This window comes from Schistocerca americana, chromosome 4 (genome assembly GCF_021461395.2).
Source record: "Schistocerca americana isolate TAMUIC-IGC-003095 chromosome 4, iqSchAmer2.1, whole genome shotgun sequence".
NCBI classification, from domain to species: domain Eukaryota; kingdom Metazoa; phylum Arthropoda; class Insecta; order Orthoptera; family Acrididae; genus Schistocerca; species Schistocerca americana.
Window position 1 is genome coordinate 790,421,936 of NC_060122.1, and position 25,862 is coordinate 790,447,797.

The window sequence follows — 25,862 nt, forward strand, 5'->3', positions numbered from 1 at the left end:
ATTACTGGATATCCAGCTGGAATACACTGCCGAATAACTGGCACCACGCAGGGAAGCCGTACCGTACACTGCATGCAGACAAGCTCCACACATCCCCCACACAGTGAGATGATCTATGGCCGATCTCCCACTACTGTATAACGATCTCGATTGTTACAGGAATGTAGCGGCAGCATCGCCATCGCTTGCCACGGTAATGATGCATGATACCCATACTAACAAACCCAACCTTGCATGAACTATCGCAGCTAGTGAAGCACTACTGCTCTTACTACCCATCCCACTGTCGCAGAGGTTTTTTCCCTCGGCACGAGCCATGGCACTTTTTTCCCTCTGCTCTTCAAATCGCTACCCTCACTCGCGTATCGTCCACTATCTATCACCTGATGGACCGTGTTAATGCGTAGTCTTACCCAGACGCACGGATAACATCAGAGCCCAGCATCCTGTGCTCCACTTACTAGATAACTAACATGTTTACGGAGGTGACAGTAGAACTTTTGGTTTGGTCACCAAATTGTGTGCGGGGGGGGGGGGGGGGGGGGGCGGAGGGGCCCCGTCTCTATTAAGAGGAGACCCAAACAGCGGTGGCGAACGTCGTGCATGCAAGGTGGAGGGCGTGCGCATGCAGGGGCACTGCGCGGGGGCGAGTACTCACTGCGAGCGCCGTTGGAGACGAGGTGCAGGAGCTCGCGGTACTGCTGCGGCGTGGCCGTGTCCTCGTTGAAGGAGCGCGCCAGCGGCGTCGAGTTGAGCGCGCTGTAGACGGCGCTCAGCGTGAAGTGGCACATGGAGTTGCCGCGCGGCGACGACACGTCGTTGTTGTGGAAGAGCAGCGCGGTCACGCGCCAGCCGAACGTGTGCAGGATGTGGCGCAGCGCCTCGCCCACCAGGCTGAACGAGCCCATCATGCGCGTCAGCGTGGGGTAGTGCACCGGCTTGTGGCGGAACGCGTCCACCTGCGCCCCAGTCGTCAGCACCGGGATGCCCCAGGCGCCGGCGTAGCGCGCCACCGGCGCGATCACGTAGTCGCACACCGGGCCCAGGAACGCATCTGCCGGCCGCCACGCGCAGTCAGCGCCGGCTAGCTCAGCGCGAAAGCAGGCAGCGGCGCGCCACGGGGCTCTGGCAGGTCGCACGGGCATAACCTAGACCCGTCCCCCAGTGCCTCATTCCCGTACGTCGAACGAGAGTTCGGAACGTGACACTTGAACCCTTCAGGAGGACAGGGGCTATCAGTTGCCTCTCAACGTAACTACACTACTGGCCATTAAAAGTGCTACACCACGAAGATGACGTGCTACAGACGCGACAGGAAGAAGATGCTGTGATGTGCAAATGATTAGCTTTTCAGAGCATTCACACGAGGTTGGCGCCGGTGGTGACTTCTACAGCGTGCTGACATGAGGAAAGTTTCCAACCGATTTCTCATACACAAACAGCAGTTGAGCGGCGTTGCCTGGTGAAACGTTGTGATGCCTCGTGTAAGGAGGAGAAATGCGTACCATCACGTTTCCGACTTTGATAGGGGTTGGATTGTAGCCTATCGCGATTGGGGTTTATCGTATCGCGACATTGCTGCTCGCGTTCGTCGAGATCCAATGACTGTTACCAGAATATGGAATCGGTCGGTTCAGGAGGGAAATACGGAACGGCGTGCTGTATCCCAACAGCCTCTTGTCACTAGCAGTCGAGATGACAGGCATCTTATCCGCACGGCTGTAACGGATCGTGCAGCCACGTCTCGATCCCTGAGTCAACAGATGGGGACGTTTGCAAGACAACAACCATCTGCACGAACAGTTCGACGACGTTTGCAGCAGCATGGACTATCAGCTCGGATATCATGGCTGCGGTTACTCTAGACGCTGAATCACAGACAGGAGTACCTGCGACGGTGTACTCGACGACAAGCATGCGTTATTTTTTCGGATGAATCCCGGTCCTGTTTACAGCATCATGGTGGTCGCATCCGTGTTTGGCGATATCGCGGTGAACGCACATTAGAAGCGTGTATTCGTCATCGCCATACTGGCGTATCACCCGGCGTGATGGTATGGGGTGCCATTGGTTACGCGTCTCGGTCACCTCTTGTTCGCATTGACGGCACTTTGAACAGTGGACGTATCATTCCGGATGTGTTACGACCCGTTCCTCTACCATTCATTCGATCCCTGAGAAACCATACATTTCAGCAGTATAATGCACGACCGCATGTTGCAGGTCCTGTACGGGCCTTTCTGGACACAGAAAATGTTCGACTGCTGCCCTGGCAAGCACATTCTCCAGATCTCTCATCAACTCAAAACGTCTGGTCAATGGTGGCCGAGCAACTGGTTCGTCACAATACGCCAGTCACTACTCTTGATGAACTGTGGTATCGCGTTGAAGCTGTGTGGCCAGCTGTACCTGTACACGCCATCCAAGCTCTGTTTGACTCAATGCCCAGGCGTATCAAGGCCGTTATTACGGCCAGAGGTGGTTGTTCTGGGTACTGATTTCTCAGCATCTATGCACCCAAATTACGTTAAAATGTAATCACATGTCAGTTCTAGTATAATATATTCGCCCAAGGAATACCCGTTTATCATCTGTATTTCTTCTTGGTGTAGCAATTTTAATGGCCAATAGTGTAAATGTGACTCATTGCGCACAAATAGACGAAGAGATTCATTACGTTGCTGGCAGATTAAAAATGTGTTTTGGACTTGGACACGTACCTGCGGCCTGTACCCTTCGTGGCCAAGTGTTCTACCAACTGAGCTACCCCAACACGACTCACGACTGATACCCACAGCTGTTCCTCCTCTGTTACCTCATCTCATAGCTTCCATACTTTTCCAAAGTTCTGCAGCGTAACTTGTGGAAACAGCACTCCTGGGGCTGGCTCTGAGCACTATGCGACTTAACTTCTGAGGTCATCAGTCGCCTAGAACTTAGAACTAATTAAACCTAACTAACCTAAGGACAGCACACACATCCATGCCCGAGACAGGATTCGAATCTGCGTCCGTAGCAGTCCCGCGGTTCCGGACTGAGCGCCTAGAACCGCTAGACCAACGCGGCCGGCCAGCAGTCCTGGAAAAAAGGATATTGTGGAGACTATTCTTAGCCACACTCTACAGGACTGTCAATAGAATAAACTTTCACTCTACCAGCGGAGCGTCAAGTGATTTGAACGGGACAGGTTGCTGACAAATGCGAACTGTGAGGGCGCATCGCGAGTCGTGATTGGATAGCTCAAGCGGTAGAGCACCTTCCTGCGAAACGCAAAGGTCCCAGGTTCGAGTAGTGTCGCCTGGCAGACAGTTTTAATCCGACAGGAAGTTTAAATTTTATGGCACAATCCGCAGCCGAGGGAAGGATCATTCTAGATTCACTACTGTTCGATTACGCTACTGGCGACAAACCGCTGGAAACAGTATCTACCGTAAAGCACGTAGGAGTAATTGTCCGAAGCGGTGCTAACTGGAATTACCCAAAGCAAATGATAATCTGATTGTAATAATGAGTCCAGACTTCTGTTTTACGTGATGAATGTATTATTCTTGAAAGTAATTGTAAATTAACTATGATTAAAGGAAACAAATTATTGTTGTTAGTTTCAGAATGCTAGTTTTTCACGCATCTCAATGCTTGTGACGTCATATCTCCAGAACTATTTGTTGTACGAAGATATAATTTTGCAGGTACGTCCAATTGTATATGTGGATACAGTCTGCAAAATGCAGCTACTTACTAGTAGAGCAGTAATAAATTAAAACGTCATACCTGATGTGGCAGTGTTAGTGCATGAACAGTGAAAATATTGTAAGCATGAACTTCCGTCTTCTTTTTTTTTTTTTTTTGTTGTTGTTTTTTGAGGGGGGGGGGGGGGGGAGGCGCGTCTATGAGAAACAAAATTAGTAGAGGTTTGAAATTGAATGAAGTTTGTTCCGAGTCACTAAGTGCCTTCATTCTCAAATTATTTGATGAATTTTGTCTGAGTATTCACGCGTCGTAAATTACGCAGGCTTAGGACGTACACACAGTTAATAACTGTAATAACTGTCTTACATAAGTTTATACCTCTCTGTGTAGTTTATCTAAATTTTTAAATTAGGTTACTATTTGTGTGAAATAGTGAAAATCAAATTTTTGTTACCCCTGTAAGCTGTTGTATAGGCAACCTGCGACTATTTCTACGTCCCAGGAGAGTCACTTGAGTTTTTAATATTGATTGCATGTCTGTCTGCGATCTCTGCCAAGTTGTATTAATGAAAGAGATGAACAAGTTCCAATGAACATCGGCATGTTTCCTCGTGGAATTGTTTAGTCGATGCGAGACTGTTATGGAGATGCACAACAATTCCCGGTGGCAGAGAGTCAGGCAATGTGTCACTTCTTCTCACGTATGTTTCGCGAAATGAGCACCACAACAGAATGAGATAAATTGCAGCTCTTACGGCGAATTACCGACAATCTTTCCCACACTCAGTGGTGGGGGGCATGGGGTGCGGAGGGAGAGGAAGACATACCAGAAGACCTTCTCCCGCAAATTTTAAGATAGCTTACTTAGTATAGAAGAAGAAAATATAAATGTAGAGCGTTGACAGGCTTTCTGATCGACAACGATCCGTGCGTCAAATTGGAAGGAAAGAAACAAACGACTTTTCCTGCAGAGCAAATCGTTGTGCAGAGAAGAAGGGACTCCGTGGCGCACTAGTTGGGAATCCCTGTGCATCCGGACGGTCAAAATCTGGGAAACAACTGACTTAACGTGTATTCCATTTGCTAGGGTGATACTGCATCACCTAGCAGATCCTCAACAACAATGTTGACGCAGTGTCCGAGAGAACGTGGGCGGCTCATGGTCATTTTACACAGTACCCTACCGCTACACTACTGGGTCAGCGACCCGGTAATTACTGGTCTGTCCACTATCATATAGCAATGTGTCATAGGGCCGGGAGAATGTAATGAGGGATCGCAACAGAAATACAGTACAGCAAATACTACTATGCACACTGAAACAGATGGAAAATATTTTGTTTCGTAACAACTTAAAATCACTACATCTTCCTTCTCTACAATTCTTTCAAAAGTTCTGTCAAGTACCTCTAACTCGAAGCCGCCGCATGGTTGTTATTTCATTACTCCGACCAGGGAAAGCTGGTATAATTTTTGTATCTAGCTACTATTAGCAAATTTTTACTGTAGAGTTTGTTACTGTTGAAGACTTCCTCTCATGCGTAACTGATTTTAAAATATCTGTTATAATCTAAAAAAAGAGATCTCTGGCCGCCACGACAAATAAAACAACTCGACGTTCCAGCTGGCTGAAATGTCGTCAACCCTTACGCTAGTCGTCTGGAGTACCAGTCGAAACCAGGAAGAGCAGTGCGAGATATCACCAAAGCGCCGTTGATGTCTCAAGTAGCGGGTACTTCAGCTTCACGGTAGTAGAGTTAATGGAATTTTCATTTCCGACCGTACTAAGAGAGCACCTTAAGCCACTGGATTAAGGGAAAACTGTCGCCGCAAGAGTGATTGCTATGGCTACAACCTGTTGACGGAGCAGGTTACTAACGAATACCGTGGATTTTAACACGTTTCTATTAGGTAGCTTTCTTGTCTGTCTGTCTGTTGAGCGTAAATTGTGCAGTTGATTACAAACCAACTTACCAATGACCAAAAGACTTGAAATTTTAAACTTAGTAAAACAAAGGATGACAATGCAATATTTATTCACTGTCTTGTCTGTCTAAACAACATAGCTTCCATAGTCTGCGGATGTTTGTTTCACTTACAACTTGAAACCCCATATCTATATGCAGCAATGGATCCTGGGTATCTGATGATGGATGAATTCCGAAACGTTTCGTATGAAGAATAAAGGCCGGCCGTGGCGGTCGTGCGGTTCTAGGTGCTTCAGTCCGGAACCGCGCTGCTGCTACGGTCGCAGGTTCGAATCCTGCCTCGGGCATGGATGTGTGTGATGTCCTTAGGTTAGTTAGGTTTAAGTAGTTCTACGTCTAGGGGACTGATGACCTCAGATGTTAAGTCCCATAGTGCCTAGAGCCATTTGAACCATTTTTGAAGAATAAAGCCAATCCTTGCTTAATGTTTGACTTTTACTATTGCGACTCAGTCAGCTTGAATGTAGAACTACTGTTTGTTTTAATTTAAAATTTGACATTGCATGAAAAATTGACAAAGTAAATATTTATTTTTCGTGTGACATAAAAACGAACTAACAGCTTTCCGAAATGTTTGCTTTACTTGTATTGTGAAACCTTGCTTCCGCCAAATTTCATGATTCTGTATCAGCGGTAAGTACCTCATAAGTTTTGATGAGTGATTTTACGAGTGTCAAAATATACTGACGGAAAAAAGAATCACAGCACCAACAAGGAGTTGTGCGGCATAAGTGACAGTTGTTAGGCGTGATTCTACATCCGAAACATGATTTCTATTCAAATTGCATAAAAATGGAGCTGGTAGCGCCACTGTGCGAATGTATACTAGATTTGATTGAAATACACGCTGCAACGGCCTTGAGTGTCAGTTACCTTTGAGATTTGAAGTAGCGAGTTGATGTTGGTTAAGAATGCCATTAAGGTGACAAAGACCCAATGATCAGCACCTCACTGAGTTTGAACGAGGTGTGTAATAGGGTTACGGAAAGCTGGATGTTCCTTCTGCAGTTCAACAGAAACATTCAGTAGGAATGCAGCCGATCTACGTGATTGCTGGCAGCGCTGGTCACGAGAATGTACGCTCGTAAGCAGATCGGGCTCCGGCACCAGCGAGAGGAGAGACCACGAGTTCGGCGTACTGCTCTGGCGCATCGTATTGCATCTGCAGCAGCAGTCTGAGCAGCAGTTGGAACCACACTGACACAACGAACTGTTACAAATCGGTTACCTCAACGAGAGCTCCGAGCCAGACGGTGAGTAGGGTACATTCGACTGACGCCAAACCACAGCCTTTTGCGACTTCAGTGGTTTCAAGAGAGAGCTCATTGGAGGACAGGTGTGGTGTGCGAACTGTAAGACCTTCAGTACACACACCACCACATTATTTGACATGTCGCTCTAACGAAGTAGGCTAGTGTCAGCAATATGTCTCGTTGTCTTATCGTGGCGTGTTTATCTTCTGCCGTTAGGTCAGACGCAGTGGTTAGCACACTGGACTCGCATTCGGGAGGATGACGGTTCGATCCCGTCTCCAGCCATCCTGATTTAGGTTTTCCGTGATTTCCCTAAATCGTTTCAGGCAAATGCCAGGATGGTTCCTTTGAAAGGGCACGGCCGATTTCCTTCCCCATCCTTCCCGAACCCAAGCTTGCGCTCCGTCTCTAATGACCTCGTTTTCGACGGGACGTTAAAAAACACTAACATAACCTAGAAATGCCACTTGCACGCTTAGAGTAGCAGATTGACAGTGACCAACTTTAAACAGAACTTGATTAATTTTCACACACATTTATTAAAATAATAACAAGTATAAAAATTACTTAACTTGGTTCTGGATGCTATTTACAATTGACAATCTAAAGTTCCTTTGGTATTGGTACGTTAATCTTATTCTCACATATATCTCTGATACTTGACAAAAGTGTCAGTATATTTATCTTCATGGCTATGTACAGGAATATGGTAATCTTATTGGGCGCAGACTGAAACTTGACTATAGACTGGTACAGAAAAAAGGAAGGACTCGTACAGACTGTTGCAGACAAATGCAGACTGGTGCAGACAAATCCAGACTGACTAATCAGAGGTCTGTACACACGTTATAATACCTCGTGTATTCATGTATCACTGCGTGAGTGTGATCCATGAGGAGAAAAGGTTCTACGTTAGCAGCCATCTCATTGGCTGCATTACATATTAATACGCGGATCGGCGGAAGCAGAATTTGGTCCGTCTCTATGGCAGCGCCATCTCGTAGTGCGGAGACGGACGAGCGTTGCGCCTGTCCTGTTGTGCTTAGCGGGGCGCGCTCTAGGGGGAAAGTTGTGTACGCGCTGACTACGCGGAACTATGTACACAACATCAGGTCTGTGGTCTGTCGCATTTTCTGATAAAATCCGGTCCTGCCTCGGTGCCAGTGATGGCCGTGTGTTGGTTAGAAGAAATTCAGTTGAGGGCCTGCAACCAACCCGTCAACATGCTAAACATACAGGAGCTACATCTGGAGTTATGGTCTGGGGCGTGATTTCGTTCGACAGCAGGAGCTGTCTCGTGCTTATCCCAAGCACCCTGACTACAAATCTGCATTACATTGCATTTAAATTTCTTATACGGCCTAGGGTGTAAATACCTTTGTATTGGACATAAATTTCAACACGGTACGTAAACCCATTTCTGAGGAAAATAGGGGTGTTGACAGACGGAGGAACGGACAGGAAGTCGGATAAGAAACGGTAAAAAATATTTTTCGTGTTACATAATTATGAATTTATTGGTTTCCGACTTTTTCCTTTGGTTGTACAGTGGAACCTTCCTTTTTGGCAAATTTCATGTTTCTAGGCCAACGGGAAGCGTTTGTGTGTGAGATCTTATGGGACTTAACTGCTAAGGTCATCAGTCCCTAAGCTTACACACTACTTAACCTAAATTATCCTAAGGACAAACACACACACCCATGCCTCAGGGAGGACGCGAACCTCCGCCGGGACCAGCCGCACAGTTCATGACTGTAGCTCCCGAGACCGCTCGGCTAATCCCGCGTGGTAACGAGAAGTACCCTATAGATGGTTCTCGAGTGAATTTCTGAGTATCAAAATAGGTGAATAAAGGGCCGTTTCTCGGCGCTTCAGTCTGGAACTGCGCGACCGCTACGGTCGCAGGTTCGAATCCTGCCTCGGGCATAGATGTGTGTGATGTCCTTAGGTTAGTTAGGTTTAAGTAGTTCTAAGTTCTAGGGGACTGATGACCTCAGATGTGAAGTCCCATAGTGCTCAGAGCCATTTTAACCATTTGAAACACTTCATGGCATTCGCTTCAGAACTGTTACAAATTCGTCAGGCAATCGACCGCGCCGCTCGAACTGTCAACACAACTGGCACTCCTAAGAGTATCCTACGACTTCCACATAGCTGGCAACGGGCTATACACAATGCTGCTGACTACTTTGAAGGTTAGTTAAACTTTCAAACACGTATCAATTTTGTACGAGCTGTAAATAAATAGTTGTCACTATTAAAGTTCCAACCCTGGTATAATTCGATTAAAGACTACAACAAAACCAGTCCCACGAATATAATTCTGATTCGTGGAGAGATTGAATATAAGTAACATGTAGCGTAAGAGTTACCAGTGAAAGTAAAAAGTGAATTTTTCCGTCACACATATTTTTACAGTCGCCCTGAAACAAATTCGTGAACGAGATTTTCACATTTTCTATAAATAAACGAATTGTACTACACATTAGAAAACGTGATTAATTCTCAGTCATGTTTGCAATATGGAGTGACACCTAATTACCGTAAACCTGTGCACACAGTTAGAATCGCACGTCACTAACTAGATTATGTAACGACGGCATCAAACAAGTGTTCGTCCCAATCACGAGACTAATTGGCTAAATACGTTTAGTTTTGGTACGGAACTGAACTAGGTAAACAGATCCGGCTACAATCACACGAGATACGTGTCCGACTGGCGCTACGTACGTATTTGGAGAGCGCAGAGCGGAGTATGTTGGCATACCGAAGGTGCTAGTTTCCAGTTAAGGCATGTTATCGCTGGGGTTGTTGTTGCAAACATGCATATGTTCCTCCGTGTGTTAATGGTCTGTTTATTTGCTCAGTCGCGCGTTTAACCCTAGAAATATCAATGCATTTTCCATAACAGGCATCACCCAGGGTGGATATTTTATGCCAGCTAGAAAACAAATTTAAAAAATAGAAATTTCGTTAATTGTCGTTGAGTTTCATTGACAACATACTTTTTAAACAGTACTGATGAGTAAGAAGGGCCCAGAACCTGAAAATACCTTTTACCACACTCTTAGCTACCCCACCAATCAAAGGCTCTGCATCAGGAAATATTGAATACAACATTCATTGGGGAAAGTGAAATCTGCTACTGAGACATAAATTTTAAGGTTAAGTTTAACTGAAAAATTTAAATCATAAATGAAGTCTGGTAGAAGAATTCATTAAGACAGTAAATTTCATTTCAAAATTTTAAAATAAGAAGTAACTGACTAGATTATAACATTTTCAAGTGGTGGGCGTAAGGTTACCACCATCTCCCCCCATCCGCAACCCCCCACGCCGTTGGCATTGTGAGGGTTAATAGATCCTTCGGTTGATGCTACCGTCTGTTTAACAAGTGCTGTATATCTCCTGCATAACGGCATACCTTTATTTTTAGAAGCATAAACTGTACAGAGTTCATGCAAATGCATACGTTCGCACAAGTGAAAACCCGTCTTCTATTCTGTTGTAGAAACTTACCACCGTCATTCACTAAAAAAGCATCCACAGATTGAGATTTGACGTCCCGTTGACGACAAAGTCGTTACAGACGAGGCAGAAGTTAAAACAGTGGATGGATAGGGAAACAAATCGCCTGTCCTCTTTTGAAAGGAGCTGCATCGGCATTTTACCACAGAGACATTACGACCACTGCCCACAGCAAGATCCAATGCTGCCTGTTAGCTTGGTTCAAATGGCTCTGAGTACTAAGGAACTTAACATCTGAGGTTATCAGTCCTCTAGAACGTAGAACTACTTAAATCTAACTAACCTAAGGACTTCACATACATCCATGCCCGAGGGAGGATTCGAACCTGCGACCATAGTGGTCGCGCGGTTCCAGACTGAAGCGCCTAGAACCGCTCGGCCGCACCGGTCGGCATGCCTGTTAGCGCGTTGTGTGTGAAGGAGGTACTTTCTGTCCTATTCGTCTCTGTCCAGCATCTAGTGCTGATTCGCGCACCCTAGCTGATTTTTTGGGAAATTTAAATATGGCAATTGTTGTAGCGTGATCCATATTCTGATGCTCTCAAACCTTACTTATTCCGCCACCCAGTTTGTGTTGCCCTTTGATTATAATGTTCTGACCCCTTCTGTTTCTTTAACTTTGAATTCTAGAGCTACCCACGTAACGAAATCTTTCTGTGCTTGCCTCTTCCATATAGCTTGGTACCCCGCATAAAATGTTAGCCTCGTCTTGCGTCATTTATATTGAGACTTTAGAGAACTTGGCTCTCTGTCAATTTTATATGTGCATTGTGTGCATCATAAAGAACAAATAAAAATTTATTATATTCAGGTCTGACTTAGGTTTCAAGATCACTTAACTGTCCTACAATTTTTTCATGGTTAGGCGATCCGCAAACAAGGAACATAATCTGTGATACGCCTAAGGTGTTGATCTCACTGTGACAGTGTTTTCGCTGTGTACAGTGGACAAACACAGCCAGCTGCTGATGGAAGTTAAAAAGAGACCCCCATCGAGTTTCAGAGTATAGAACGAAACAAGCGGATCGTGTGGCACGAACCTGTGGATAATATTGATGACACAGCACGTTCCCTCCCTCTCCACAGAGGGTAGTTAATTCTGCAAAGCCATTGTAACCGGTGAGGTAATAAAAACGTAGCGTTTGCTACCGATGCTCGCGTGGGCGTAATGGCCAGTTTGTTTTACACGTTCACGGCTCGCTGGGTGCCGGCAGGAATGCCGGCGGGCGAGTGGGCGCGAGACGGGCACCTGCGCCCCCGGGGTTTAATAACCGGCGCGTGAGTCAGCTTTGCCACACCGTGCCGCAATATCGCCGCGAATATGGATGACGTAACGGCGCGCCGTGTTGTACAGGCCGCGTTTCTCAATTGCTGGTATCGGCGCGGCCGCGAATAATCGCGGGAACCGCAGAAGCTGCTCACAGCACATGCCGCCCGCGTTTCCACCGTTTCCTCAGCCGCCACTTCTTCGAAACGACGTTTCGAGAATGCAGATTGTCAAATCAAACTCTTTTCAGCCGTCTAAATTTCCAGATTGTTATTTTATTGGGCTTCCAGTCCCGGCGTTATATTACCCCATCTTCAGGCCTCCAGACAGACTCCAACTTCGGTTCCCTTCTAAATTAGGGCCAGCATTCAAAGACTGGTATCTGTAGATTTTTGGGACGGCGATCACTTCGAACATTACCTGCAGAAACTGGGTACACTCCATTCGAAATGTTGCGATGCTACCGTGTTTTGAGTTTCAACGGCTAGGAAGCAGCAGCGACTTAGAACTGATACTTGTGCGACCCTTGTGGCAACCTATGTTCGAAAAATAACTGGAATTATTAAGTTTGGAAGCAATCATATGTATTCATCAACATTAATAATCCACATTAGATGTTATACCCCTATGCCAGCAGCTTTTGCTTCTATTTGGTATGACTTTTAGCTCTTTCAGCGACGTTTCTTTAGAGTATTCGTTATTTTTGGGAACAGAAAAACGTTCCATGGGGCCATGTCTAGGGCGTCGTTAGAGTATGGTGTCATTACAGAATTGTCTTTGGCCAAAACTTCACGAATAAGCAAGAGAGTATGATGAGATGCATTATCGCTATGAGGTTTTTCTTTTCGATTTGCTTCATGGAAACGACGTTGAACTTGTAAGTAGTTCAAAAATGGTTCAAATGGCTCTGAGCAATATGGGACTTAACATCTGAGGTCATCTGTCCTCTAGAACTTAGAACTACTTAAAACTAACTAACCTAACGACAGCACACACATCCATGCCCGAGGCAGGATTCGAACCTGCGACCGTAGCAGTCTCGCGGTTCCGGGCTGAAGTGCCTAAAACCACTCGGCCACGGCGGCCGGCTTGTAAGTAGTGATAGTACTATGTCGCTGAACTCGAAGAACACAGTGAGTATTATCTTCCCTTTCGAACGATCTTGTCGAGCTCTGCCGGCCGCTGTGGCCGAGCGGTTCTAGGCGCTTCAGTCCGCAACCGCGCTGCTGCTACGGTCGCAGGTCCGAATCGTGCCTCGGGCATGGATGTGTGTGATGTCCTTAGGTTAGTTAGGTTTAAGTAGTTCTAAGTTCTAGGGGACTGATGACCTCAGATGTTAAGTCCCATAGTGCTCAGAGCCATTTGAACCATTTGGCAGAGCTCTGTTGCGCCCTTGGCGATTTAGAATGCTTCCACTGGGACTACTAACCTTTAATTTCGATGTCGTATCCGCAAACCCATGTCTCATCAGCTCTTATGCCAGTTACATCACTTCTGCTCCAGTGAGTTTTTACTCGAAATTCGCTTTTGAAACAAATTTTGCTGTCAAGCGTTTTATGCCCAAAGCATCCCGAAAAAAAATCATGACATATGGTAAACTAACATCATCAGTGACGTCTCTGTTTGTGACAGGCGATTGATTCATAAAAGTTTCTCCTACTTTTCCAGGATTTCATCGGTTGATGGTGTGCTGGGGCGGTCTAGGTGTTCGTATTCTTTAACGTCTTCATGGCCTTATGTGGGTAGTTATACTACTTGCAAACTCAAGTTTTACTCACAGCAGACAAACCAAAAGTGAAATTTCACATTTCTAAATCTTCGCTAAACTTCATTCCGTTCTTGTATCACAATTTAATATAAATTCTCTGCTCCATTTTTATACAAAGGAAATAATCACCGAGACTATTGAAAGACACGTTTGAAGCTACATATACTCCAAGCAGTATTCGTCTAATACGTAAGTTTTTGTTTAAGGGTGTACAGATAGCGAAAATTTGTCAGAATGAAGTCCCTCAGGACATGGATTTGTCTGTTAATCAGTGAAAAGTGAGACTGAATAAACACTGGTTTCTGTTTACATAAACGTACTTTAACTTTCAAAAATAAAGGTAGGTTGTATAAGTATTCGTCTGCAAAACTGAAAATAACACTGTATTATTGTTAGTACTTAGTGGGTCTTCCCGTACTCTTTCTAATCTCTTACATTCTCCTTGTCACTGACTTCAGTACAGATTCTGTTGTTTGCACTGTAATATTAAGCCGCCATTTACTAGACCGTTCTTTCAATCATTGCTATGCGATATCTGATGATTTATTATATTTCGACGAGTGCACTCCATAAAATCTCTATTGGATTAATGTCTGGGGACTGCGATGGTGCCGGAACCCAGCAGGGACTGTTATACAACAGACACAGCTTTGGATCTCGAGCTGCATTTGTTGGATCATTATTTTGTGTGACAATGTAATTCCCGGAAAGGCACATGTTACTCACGCTTCTGGATGTACGTGTTTTTATGTTGTTTGTATGATTCTAGTGGTCTATAAATTCATCAACAAACCACAAATCCCCACACCACTTTCACTCATACAGTTCCAGACAAGTACTGAACCTTGTCCATGTTTAAACGAGAATGTTACATTTTTCTTTTCAAGCTCACAATTCTTTTTATCCACGCCGTTACTCTCTCTTTCGGGTTAAACAGTTCAAATCAGCTTTCGTCAGTAAATACGGCCTTCTTCCAGAAATAAAACACATACGAGTTATGTTCTCTTTCAAACGTAAATCGCTTTCTTTTGTTGATTTACTGAGGTATGGTTTTCTACCAGCTGTTCGGCCTCCATACCCAGCTTAATAAAGCGCATTTACCGAGCGAGGTGGCGCAGAGGTTGGCACACTGGAGTCTCATTCGGAAGGATGACGGTTCAAACCCGCGTCCGGCCATCCTCATTTAGGTTTTGCGTGATTCCCCTAAATCTCTTCAAGTAAACGCCGGGACGGTTCATTTGCTAGGGCACGGACGATTTCCTCCCCCATGCTTCCTTAATCCGGTGGGGCTGATGAGCTCGCTGTATGGTCCCCTCCTCCATATCAACCAACCAACAAACAAACGAAAGCACATTCCTTAAATTCTGTGGTGAAGCGGACTTTTCTGTATGCATCTTAATTGCAGTAGCAAGTTCTGGAGCGCTCAGTTTTGGATTATTTTTCTTGACTTCTATAAATAGCTGACGTTTTTCCATCGCGGGTGGAACTGCAGGACGACCGCTTCGTCGCTGACTTTTATATGTTTAGTTCTGGTTAAACATTTATGTAATAGTTTTCACTGAACCATTAGGTTTGCCAAAAGTTTCTCGGATTTCTTGAAAAGATATTCCTTTTCGAAACAACTTGATAAAGATTTACCTCAAATGTTTTTTGTGCCAGTCTCTGATCACAATATCATTTCTTTAGACGATGACCGGTTTCAGTCCGTAAACTCAGATCTTTTTTACACCATGTCCTAAAGTGATAAGGCCATAATGGCATCGTCAAAACTTATAAATATAATGAGCACAGCATCGTCACGTGGATCTAAAATAAGGTGTGGAATAGGCCAACTCGTCCACATAGTGATTATTGCAACTGGCTACTGAAGTAACAGCAGCTACCAGAAACTTGTTTGCCTACATCCTCCCCAGATATCGCTACTGTGGGCTTACTTAGATGTAGTCATCATTTACGCAAAAAACATAATCTGATAAAAACACATCAGGTAAAATGCATGTGGCAGACTTATTAAAATTGACGACTATCATAGAAACCAATTGTGATACATTAAGAGATGAATGCAGTTACCCATATAAAATTATTAAAAGGAAACATATGAAGAAAATAGGCCCGACCCTTTCTTACGGTGAATTTACGGTCAGCAATTAATATACGTAATACATTGCCTGTGGCAAGCTATTCACAACTTATTCATAAGCAATTTATAGGTTGTCACAGGCATTGTATTACGTATATTAATTGCTGACCGTAAATTCACCATAAGAAAGGGTCGGGCCTATTTTCTTCATATGTTTCCTTTTAATAATTTTATATGGGTAACTGCATTCATCTCTTAATGTATCACAATTGGTTTCTATGATAGTCATCAATTTTAATAAGTCTGCCACATGCATTTCACCTAACGTGTTTTTATCAGATTATGTTCTTTGCGTAAATGATGACTTCATCTAAGCCCACAGTAGCGACATCTAGGGAGGATGTAGGCAAACAGATTTCTTGTAGCTGCTGTTACTTCAGTAACCAATCACTATGTGGACGAGTTGGCCTATTCTACTCTTTATTTTATATCCACGTGACGATGCTGTGCTCATTATATTTATAAGTTTTGGCGATGCGATTAAGGCCTTATCACTTTAGGACATGGTGTAAAAAAGATCTGAGGATGGTCATTACGGACTGAAACCGGTCATCGTCTAAAGAGCTGATATTGTGATGACAGACGGGAATGAAAAACATTTGACAGTATTGGATCACTGTTTGTGTACTCGAATATGTAGCAGTTGGTGAAAAAAGATTTACCTGTCTTCTTTTGTTGTTTCGTGACAGTTTCGACCCACGTTACTAGATATAACTCAACGGCCTTGAAAACATAGGGGAAGTTATCCACTATAGTGGTTGAAACGTAACTGCGTAGGGAAAGGGGGAGGAGTGTGTGTTAGTGTGGCACCATACCTAGGATCTTTATTGCCAGACAAATATTCGTTTGACATCAACTGGAGCGTGATTTTAAGTAACGTGGATTTGCTCACAAATTACGCAATACATGGGTGCAGATAGCGTTTCCCTTCTAAATGTAGTTATTAAGCGATGTTAATAAGCCACGGCTGCAAAATACTAACGCGAATTCTTTACAGACGAATGGAAAAACTGGTAGAAGCCGACCTCGGGGAAGATCACTTTGGATTCCGTAGAAATATTGGAACACATGGGGCAATACTAACCTTACGACTTATCTTAGAAGAAAGATTAAGGAAAGGCAAACCTACGTTTCTAGCATTTGTAGCCTTAGAGAAAGCTTTTGACAATGTTAACTGGAACACTCTCTTTCAAATTCTATAGGTGGCAGGGGTAAAATACAGGGAGCGAAAGGCTATTTACAAATTGTACAGAAACCAGATGGCAGTTATAAGAGTCGAGGGGCATGAAAGGGAAGCAGTGGTTTGGAAGGGAGTGAGACAGGGTTGTAGCCTCTCCCCGATGTTATTCAATCTGTATATTGAGCAAGGAGTGAGGGAAACAAAAGAAAAATTCGGAGTAGGGATTAAAATCCATGGAGAAGACATAAAAACTTTGAGGTTCGCCGATGACATTGTAATTCTGTCAGAGGGAGCAAAGGACCTGGAAGAGCAGCTGAACGGAATGAATAGTCTCTTGAAAGGAGGATATAAGATGAACATAAACAGAAGGAAAACGAGGATAATGGAATGTAGTGGAATTAAATCAGGTGATGTTGCAGGAATTAGATTAAGAAATGAGAGGATTAAAGTAGTAAATGAGTTTTGCTATTTTGGGAGCAAAATATTTGATGATGGTCGAAGTAGAGAGGATATAAAATGTAGACTGGCAGTGGCAAGGAAAGCGTTTCTGAAGAAGAGAAGTTTGTTAACATCGAGTATAGATTTAAGTGTCAGGAAGTCATTTCTGAAAGTATTAGTATGGAGTGTAGCCATTTGTGGAAGTGAAACGTGGACGAAAAATAGTTTAGACAAGAAGAGAATAGAAGCTTTCGAAATGTGGTGCTACAGAAGAATGCTGAAGATTAGATGGGTAGATCACATAACTAATGGGGAGGTACTGATTAGAATTGGAGAGAATAGAAAATTGTGGCGCATCTTGACTAGAAGAAGGGATCGGTTGCTAGGGCATATTCTGAGGCATCCAGGAATCATCAATTTAGTACTGGAGAGTAAAAATCGCACAGGGAGACCAAGAGATGAATACACTAAACAGATTCAAAAGGATGTAGATTGCAGTAGGTACTGGGGGATGAAGAAGCTTGCACAGGATAGAGTAGCATGGAGAGTTGCATCAAACCAGTCTCTGGACTGAAGACCACAACAACAACAACAAGCGATGCAAGGAAATAATTATTGTTCGTTCCTTAGCTACATTTTAATCATTGTGCTTGTTATATTCTATGCGTTATATTCAGACGGATACCTTTCGAAGTCACTGTACTTTTCAAACATGTTTAACAAAACAACAGGGAAAAACCGCCAGTATCGGAGCTAAACAACGTGCGAAATTACGAAATTCCATTTACTTTGTACCTGCGAAGTTAAAGCCGTCGCAGAGCTCTGGTTTCCTTACTGTCTCTGCTACCCAGCAAGCAATCGCCTCGCTTCACGGTCTGACGCTATGTAGCCGCAGCGCCCGTCCACAAACAAGGCGCGCCATCTGGGAGCTTTGAGTTTTTCACGCACTGAGGCCGGAGGGGCGCCAGAGGTTTTTGCCCGGCGGTCTTGTACGAGCGACAAGTGTCGCCAAGAATAGCCCAGGGGGGCCCGCAGGCCCGCGCGCCGTGCAATATTAAAATGGCAGCCGACCTCGTTTATCATCCTCCTGGGGCGGGCAAAAGTAAACACTGCACAGAATGAAAGCTAACGGCGCCCGGAAAAACCGAGATGAGCGCTCTGCGTACCGGGACAAGGGAAAATATTGGACATTAACGGCCAGGTAAAAATAAATACAATATCTCCCGTGCTCACGCAGACGCTGTCTTTTTTTTCCCCCGAGACATGTCGGTCGTTGCTATTCGAAGATGTTCAGCCATCACTTCGCAGGAAGAAACGAACACAAAACAGTTGATGTGCGAATAGGAAATCATGTACGTAAAATGACGTGTAAACTTCTCTGGAAGCACAACACAAATGTAGTTAAGTATGACACCTGTAAGTCCATGTAGACAAGTGTAATGTGCTGCGAATACATAGAAAGAAAGATCCTTTATCATTTAGCTTCAATATAGCAGGTCAGCAGCTGGAAGCAGTTAATTCCATAAATTATCTGGGAGTAGGCATTAGGAGTGATTTAAAATGGAACGACAATATAAAACCGATCATCGGTAAAGCAGATGCCAGACTGAGATTCAGTGGAAGAATCCTAAGGAAACGCAATCCGAAAACAAAGGAAGTAAGTTACAGTACACTTGTTCGCCCACTACTTGATTACTGCTCACCGGTATGTGATCCGTACCAGATAGGGTTGATAGAAAAGATAGAAAAGATCCAACGGAGAGCAGCGCGCTTCGTTACAGGATCATTTAGTTATCGCGAAAGCGTTACGGAGATGATAGATAAACTCCAGTGGAAGACTCTGCAGGAGAGACGCTCAGTAGCTCGGTACGGGCTTTTGTTGAAGTTTCGAGAAGATACCTTCACCGAGGAGTCACGCAGTATATTGTTTCCTCCTACGTATATCTCGCGAAGAGACCATGAGGATAAAATCAGAGAAATTAGAGCAGATACAGAGGCATACCGACAATCTTTCTTTCCAGGAACAATACGAGACTTGAATAGAAGGGAGAACCGGTAGAGGTACTGAAGGTACCCTCCGCCACACTCCGTCAGGTGGCGCGCGGAGTATGGATGTAGATGTAGATGTAGATACATAATGCGCTGACTTGGGTGTAATTACTTTTCTTTCATATGATGTTAATTCTCACGTCATCCTTTTTTTTATCTACACCAACACGCTATTCTGTATTATTTTTACATTTCAGATGCTTACAGTATTGGTAGTGCGATGTTACAATTTTTTTCCTTTTTTGTTAAACTCTTGCACTAGTGATTTGTAATTTTATAATTAAGTTTTTGTTCTGTTCTTATGTGTAGAGTCAATGCTTTATGTAACATTTTGCATTTTTTTAAACTGAATGAATGTAGAAACATTAATTATCTCTCTTTTTCGCTTTGTTCTTCACAACGAGATTTATAGTTCGACACTCTTTGCAATTTTTACGCTTAGCTGATAATCGGTTACAAATGTGATTTCAAACTGACACACTACCTCTTAAGCAATGACATTTATTTCATTCTGCAGTTTGTTTAGCAGTCCAGTATGGACGGTAATTATATGGATTATCATTCTGATATGATAGGCTACGGCATGTGATAAATATTAATTCTTTTGAAAATAATAATTTAAACCACCTACGTATAAGTGGGACTTAATGTATTCCTAGTAGCTTCATGTTTCGATTGATGTATAGATACCTTGATGATGGTGTGAACCGAAATAAGCAGACAAATAAAGACAGTTAAATAGTTGCATGGCTAGCCACCATATGTGCTCTTTGCTAACTGTCAGAGCGAATCGCTCTGACAGCGATTAGCACATGTGGAGGCCACCTTATCTACTATCACAGGTATTGATTATATGGCGAATTTTACATTTGTACGACTGTGTAGCAATACTTACAGTTAGGTCTGATTTGTTAATGGACAAACAGTTCTAAACCGGTCATCAAAAAATAAATGTCCATCCTGTGCAGCTTAAGACGGTTTTCTTAAGTTATTAGGTCACAGTTTAATCACCCACTTAGTTTTAGAACAGTGCAGACTCGGCTACAGAGTGACAGATTCATTCAGGGCGAGTCATGTTGACACATCACCATGTCAAAATTACGTGTGGTAATTTGAGGAGTGCGATGGTGAAGTGTAATTGGTAACCAGTGTCTAAAGTTCGCAGAATCTAGAAAGTCGAAGAACACCACCTCTGAACTCATGTGCCTCTACTTGCAATGTATAGGAATTGCGCGACCTGTGGTATGCATATACAGGGTTGTCAGAAACAGCTTGAAAAGATTTTAAAGGTGCTGTGAGGTAGGTTATACTGAAAACTAATTATTAATCAGCATTGAAGTTAGCCCATCGGGCCACTGAGCGCGCAAATTCAAGCGGCTCGCCAGATACAGTAGCAGTTATTCTCATAACGCAGATGGTAGCTCACGGAACTACGCTGAGCCTCTGGCACGGTATCGATCATTGCTACCGTCTCATGTCCGCTTTTCATATCACTCTTTCCTTCGGTTTTAGGAAACCAAACGAGAAACACGTTCGGGGACACCGTCTCTGGCGGGCAGCTTGAATTACGAGTCCAGCATTTTATCGATCGATCATTTCGTTCGTCACCAGAAAGAATTATTTGTTCAGTAAAACCGATGCCACCGTTTGGCGTGCTTTGTTGATGCGATATTTTAAAACAGCTTGCGACACCTCTATTTTCAGTCTTAGAAGTTGTTAGATTACCGTGATTATGGTCCCTTGCTTTTTAGAGATAAGTGTTGTACTGTTGTTGTCTTTTATTGTTACCAGTATTTATCTATTACTTCCTGTTTGGTAGTTTTGTGTCATTAAATACACCCTTTTAGTGACAGAATTTCACTTAATAACAACTTTAAAGCACGGGAATTGTGTTGTTGTTGTAGGGCACCTATTCTTGTTTGTTGTTGTGTTGCGTCCTGCTGAAACCGAAGTTAGCAGTGCTGACAAGTGTCTGTGCTGCAGTGCAGTGTACCATGCGTTGAAACAATATTTAAATGCCGAGAGTGAGTAGCAGATGGACGATGGTTTAATCGACGCATCCCATCTAAACATGAGATTAACTCTGTTATCACTCCTCGGCGTGACCATTTCTTTAGTTAACTGTTGGGAATGTCACAAGATTATCAAGAAAGCGAATCTAGTCCCGTAGTTAATGAAAAATTCGTAAACCAGGAGAACGTAGTTAATGCATCTGATTCTCGTCGGTAAATCAAACCTTGGCTACATCATCGCCACCTGGATTTTTTCACTCACTTAGCAAGGTCTTCTGCTGTTTACTTTTCTCAAAGGTGTGGAGGGAACTTGGTGTCCAATATAGCGTAGCGGCCGACCTCAGGGTAAATTGATTTCTGAGGCAGCCTTTTTCTAGGCATCCAAGCTCTTTTCCTGCTTGCGGCTATACGCCGCCGTTTTTATATTTTCTCGTTCCTATAACGTGCTTATACTCCGATATGGAGAGACGTAGCTCACCGCTCCTCCTGAACACATAAGGAGCCCTCCTTCCCTTCCCTCCGCCTCCACCGCCGTCTCCCCGGACTACCACCATGAGTTAATTCCTGAGGGCGCCCTCTGATGGAAGACAAACATTTGCCGAGAGTCTGACCTACCCCGACGGCTTCAGCAGCAAGGGAAGGGAGTCAGACCGTATCGTCTGCTGTCACAGATACAGCGAAGGTCGACGTGAGAACCAAATGGCACAGATACCTGACCTTATGTGTTACTATGAAGGGGCAAATAGGTGTACTGACAAAGAAAGTGTCAAGTCCAATAGATCCACACAATGATCCCAATTGTAGAACCTCGAAAAAGTATACACTATGTCGTCAGAAGTGTGCGGGCCCTCATTAGCGGACATTAATATGGGTTGTGCCCACCCTTCTCCTTTATGACGGTTTAAACTTTTAGGGGTACTTTCAGTGAGGTGCCTAATTGTCATTGGAGGAACGGCAACCCATTTTTAAGAGCCGAAACCAAACAAGGTCGTTCATGGAGGACGTTGCTGTCTGGAGCGAAGCCGACGTTCTAACTCATCCCAAAGGTGTTCCACTGGACTCAATTCGAGACTCTCGACAGACAGGTCTATTTCAGCAATAACAAATAATACTTCATAGATACTGCCTTATGACACGGCGCATTGTCATGCTGATACAAATAAGCATTTTCTCCGTACCGTTCCTTTACTATATGCACTAAACGATGCTATAAAACCTGTTTACATCCTCCCGCACTTAGCGTTTTCCTAAGGAAAATAAAGGGTCCACGTCCTAACCATGAAAAATACCCCCATACCTTAATACCATCTCCTCTGTACTCCGCTGCTGGCATTACACATGATGGCAAGTTGAATTCAACATGGGTTAGGCAATAGAACTGGTGCTCATATGAACATTTCTCGACCACGTCTTTAATCTGTTGAGTAACTCTGTAACCATTGGCAGTTCACATTGACATAGCTACGTATATAATTTCATTTCAAATTCTACACATATGTGTCAAAGTACTATCGTGTACGATTAAACATTCATTTGTACCTTTATGCACTTCAAAACTATTTGTGTCGCCTTGTCGATGACTGGAATCATCTTAATGCATCTCAGTAAAAACAGGATTGTATTGTGAGCTTTAATTTCACTCCATAGATTGACGAAACAGGTACTCATTATATCTACATTGAGACGCCAAAGAAACTCGTATAGCCGGCTGTAGTGGCCGAGCAGTTCTAGGCGCTTCAATCCGGAACCGCGCGACCGCTACGGTCGCAGGTTCGAATCCTGCCTCGGGCATGGGTGTGTGTGATGTCCTTAGGTTAGTTAGGCTTAAGTAGTTCTAAGTTCTAGGGGACTGATGACCTCAGATGTTAAGTCCCATAGTGCTCAGAGCCGTTTGAACCATGTTTGGAACTGGTATAGGCATGCGTATTCAAATATACATATATGTAAACAGGTAAAATACGGCGCAGCGGTCGGCAACACCTATCTAAGACACCAAGTGTCTGGCGCAGTCGTCGTGAGTTTGAAAGTGGTGTTACAGTCAGCGCAGGAACGATGGAACACAGCATCTACGAGGTAGCATTGAAGTGGCGAGTGTGCCGTGAATATCAGGAATCCGGTAAAACATCAAATCTCCGACTTCGCTGAGGTCGGAAAAAGATCCTGCAAGAACCGGACCAACTTCGACTGAAGAGCGTCGTTCAAATTGACAGAACTGCAACCCTTCCGCAAATTGCTGCAGACTTCAATGCTGGATCATTAACAAGTGTCAGCGTGTGAACTATTCAACGAATCATCAAAGATATGGGCTTTCGGAGCCGAAGGCTCTTGTACCCTTGATGACTGCACGACACAAAGCTTTACGCCTCGCCTGGGCTCGTCAACACCGACACTGGACTGTTGATGACTGGAAGCATGTTGCATGGTCTGACGAACTCGTTTCAAATTATATCGACCGGATGGACGAATACGAGTATGGAGACAACCTCATAAACCCATGGACCCTGCAAGTCAGCAGCGCACTATGCAAGCTGGTGGAGGCTCTGTAATGGTATGGGGCGTGTGCAGTTGGAGTGATATGGGACCCTTAAAACGTCTAGATACGACTCTTACAGGTGACATATACGTAATCATCCTGTCTGATCACCTGCACCCATTCATCTCCTTTAGGCATTCCTTCGAAGATGGGCAATTCCGGCATGACAATGCGACACCCAACATGTCCATAAATGTTACAGAGTGGTTCCAGGACACGCTTCTGAGATTAGACACTTCCGCTGGCCACCACACTCCGCAGACATGAACATTATTGAGCATATCGGTGATGCCTTGCAACGTGCTGCCCAAAAGAGATTTCGATCCCCTCGTACTCTTGCGGATTTATGGACAACCCTGCAGGATCGTAGTGTCAATACCCCCCAGCACTACTTTGGACATTAGTCGAGTCCTTCAGCATACTTGCGGGGACCTTACACGATAGTATGCAGGTATACCAATTTTTTTGGCTCTTCAGTGTATATGACGTATGGTAATCATATTTTATGTTTAATTCAGCGATATCCGTTTATATTCGTGTGCATTAGCTTCCGCTGCTTGACTTCGTTTTAACATTTCACATGTTATAGAGAGTAGTCTGTGCACTGTATAGTTCACAGGATTTAAAGCTTGTCATTATCAAAGGGTATGCTAAATGCCCAAACGAGTCTTAGTAGTGGAAATTGGAGACACTAAAGGTGTAATATGCCAAAATATAAGGAAAGTAAAAACCATAACTCATTCACATTTACATAATTCTATTCGAATGATTGCAAATTATTATATATAGAAATGAAGAATTCCATAAAGATGTAATTGTCATGCTTCATTCCCAAAGAGTCACTTAATGTGTAGAGCATAACCTCACTTATTTCTGAGCATTAATAGAGAATGCAGTATTGACTTCACTTATGCAACTAGAAATAAAATTCCATGTATTTGACTACAAGAAAATCGACCAAGGCTAATAAGACATTTTTTTTTGCAGCAGTTACTTTATGAACCAATGGAAGACGAAAACTATTTCTTAGGTTGTAGACCGTACCCCTGTTTCAACACAACAAACTTAACTCCATCATGTAATGAGGTTTTAGTCAGAAGTTCGCATTTCTTCTCTTAGGTGAAATAAATTGCCAAAGTTTCTGTTATCTGTAATTTTCTGGTACTTAAAAATCAATTGTCTAAGAAAGCCAGGTATAAGAAATCACTTTCGTCAATTTTCGTTACCATGAAAAGGTTGCTTCACCTTTAGCAGCGACAAAAGTAGATTTTCCTCTTCTCAATAATACCAAAAACACTATCGGAAGGCATGTAGCTATGACCAGAAACTAACAGTTATGTTATGAACACAGTATTCTTGTTTATGTTTCTACTCTTGTCTTTCTTCTCCGTGATAAAACACTCAGCAGAAAAGATTCACTTTGGGAAAGCCTAAAGTGAAATAAAATGTAATACTGTTTCTTGCCTGTAGGAAAGTGAGCGTGGAAGAGGTCATAATGTGTATGGCACAGCGGTAATGTCGCGGAGAAAGGAACTTAAATACTGCCACATTCAATGCAGGCATTGTGAAGTCCAAAAAGACTTTCTGTTACTTTCAACTTGCTATCCATGGTACATTCAGAGATTTACAGGAGAAAAACGAAAATATGCGATTTTGACAATGTCAACCTTTCTCATTTCCAGCCTTCAGTTGTATTCCAGAATGTGCTGTAGGAAAGAGACCAAAAAGTCGAAAACCCTGCAGGCGAAAGAGATGAGTTCGATTCCCTTGTTCGGTACTGACAGGTCTCACTTGTTCGTTTCATGCTGTACACGCCTGAATCATATGCACCAAGTGATACGGTGTCAGTGACTGGAGTCGGACGCACACTCGTGCACTTTCGTGTGCATGCATGTGCTTCGTATGTTTTCTTCATCTACATCTACATGGATACTCTGCAAATCACATTTAAGTGCCTGGCAGAGGGTTCATAGAACCACCTTCACAATTCTCTATTACTCCAGTCTCGTATAGCGC

The 25,862-nt window shown here is 43.8% G+C and overlaps 1 protein-coding gene across 2 annotated transcripts in view; it reads right to left on the minus strand.

The window, feature by feature from the left end:
* Positions 1 to 25,862, minus strand: part of LOC124612952 (atrial natriuretic peptide receptor 1-like) — a 1,199,832-nt gene that overhangs the window by 1,024,203 nt on the left and 149,767 nt on the right. Inside the window, exon 2 of one of the 2 annotated variants that reach the window (XM_047141467.1) lies at positions 659 to 1,054. The exons of the other annotated variant lie outside the window; for it this stretch is intronic. Within the exon in view, the coding sequence (XP_046997423.1) occupies positions 659 to 911 (253 nt within the window). The 5' untranslated portion in view covers positions 912 to 1,054. The remainder of the gene's footprint in view (positions 1 to 658; positions 1,055 to 25,862) is intronic. 2 annotated transcript variants of the gene reach the window in all.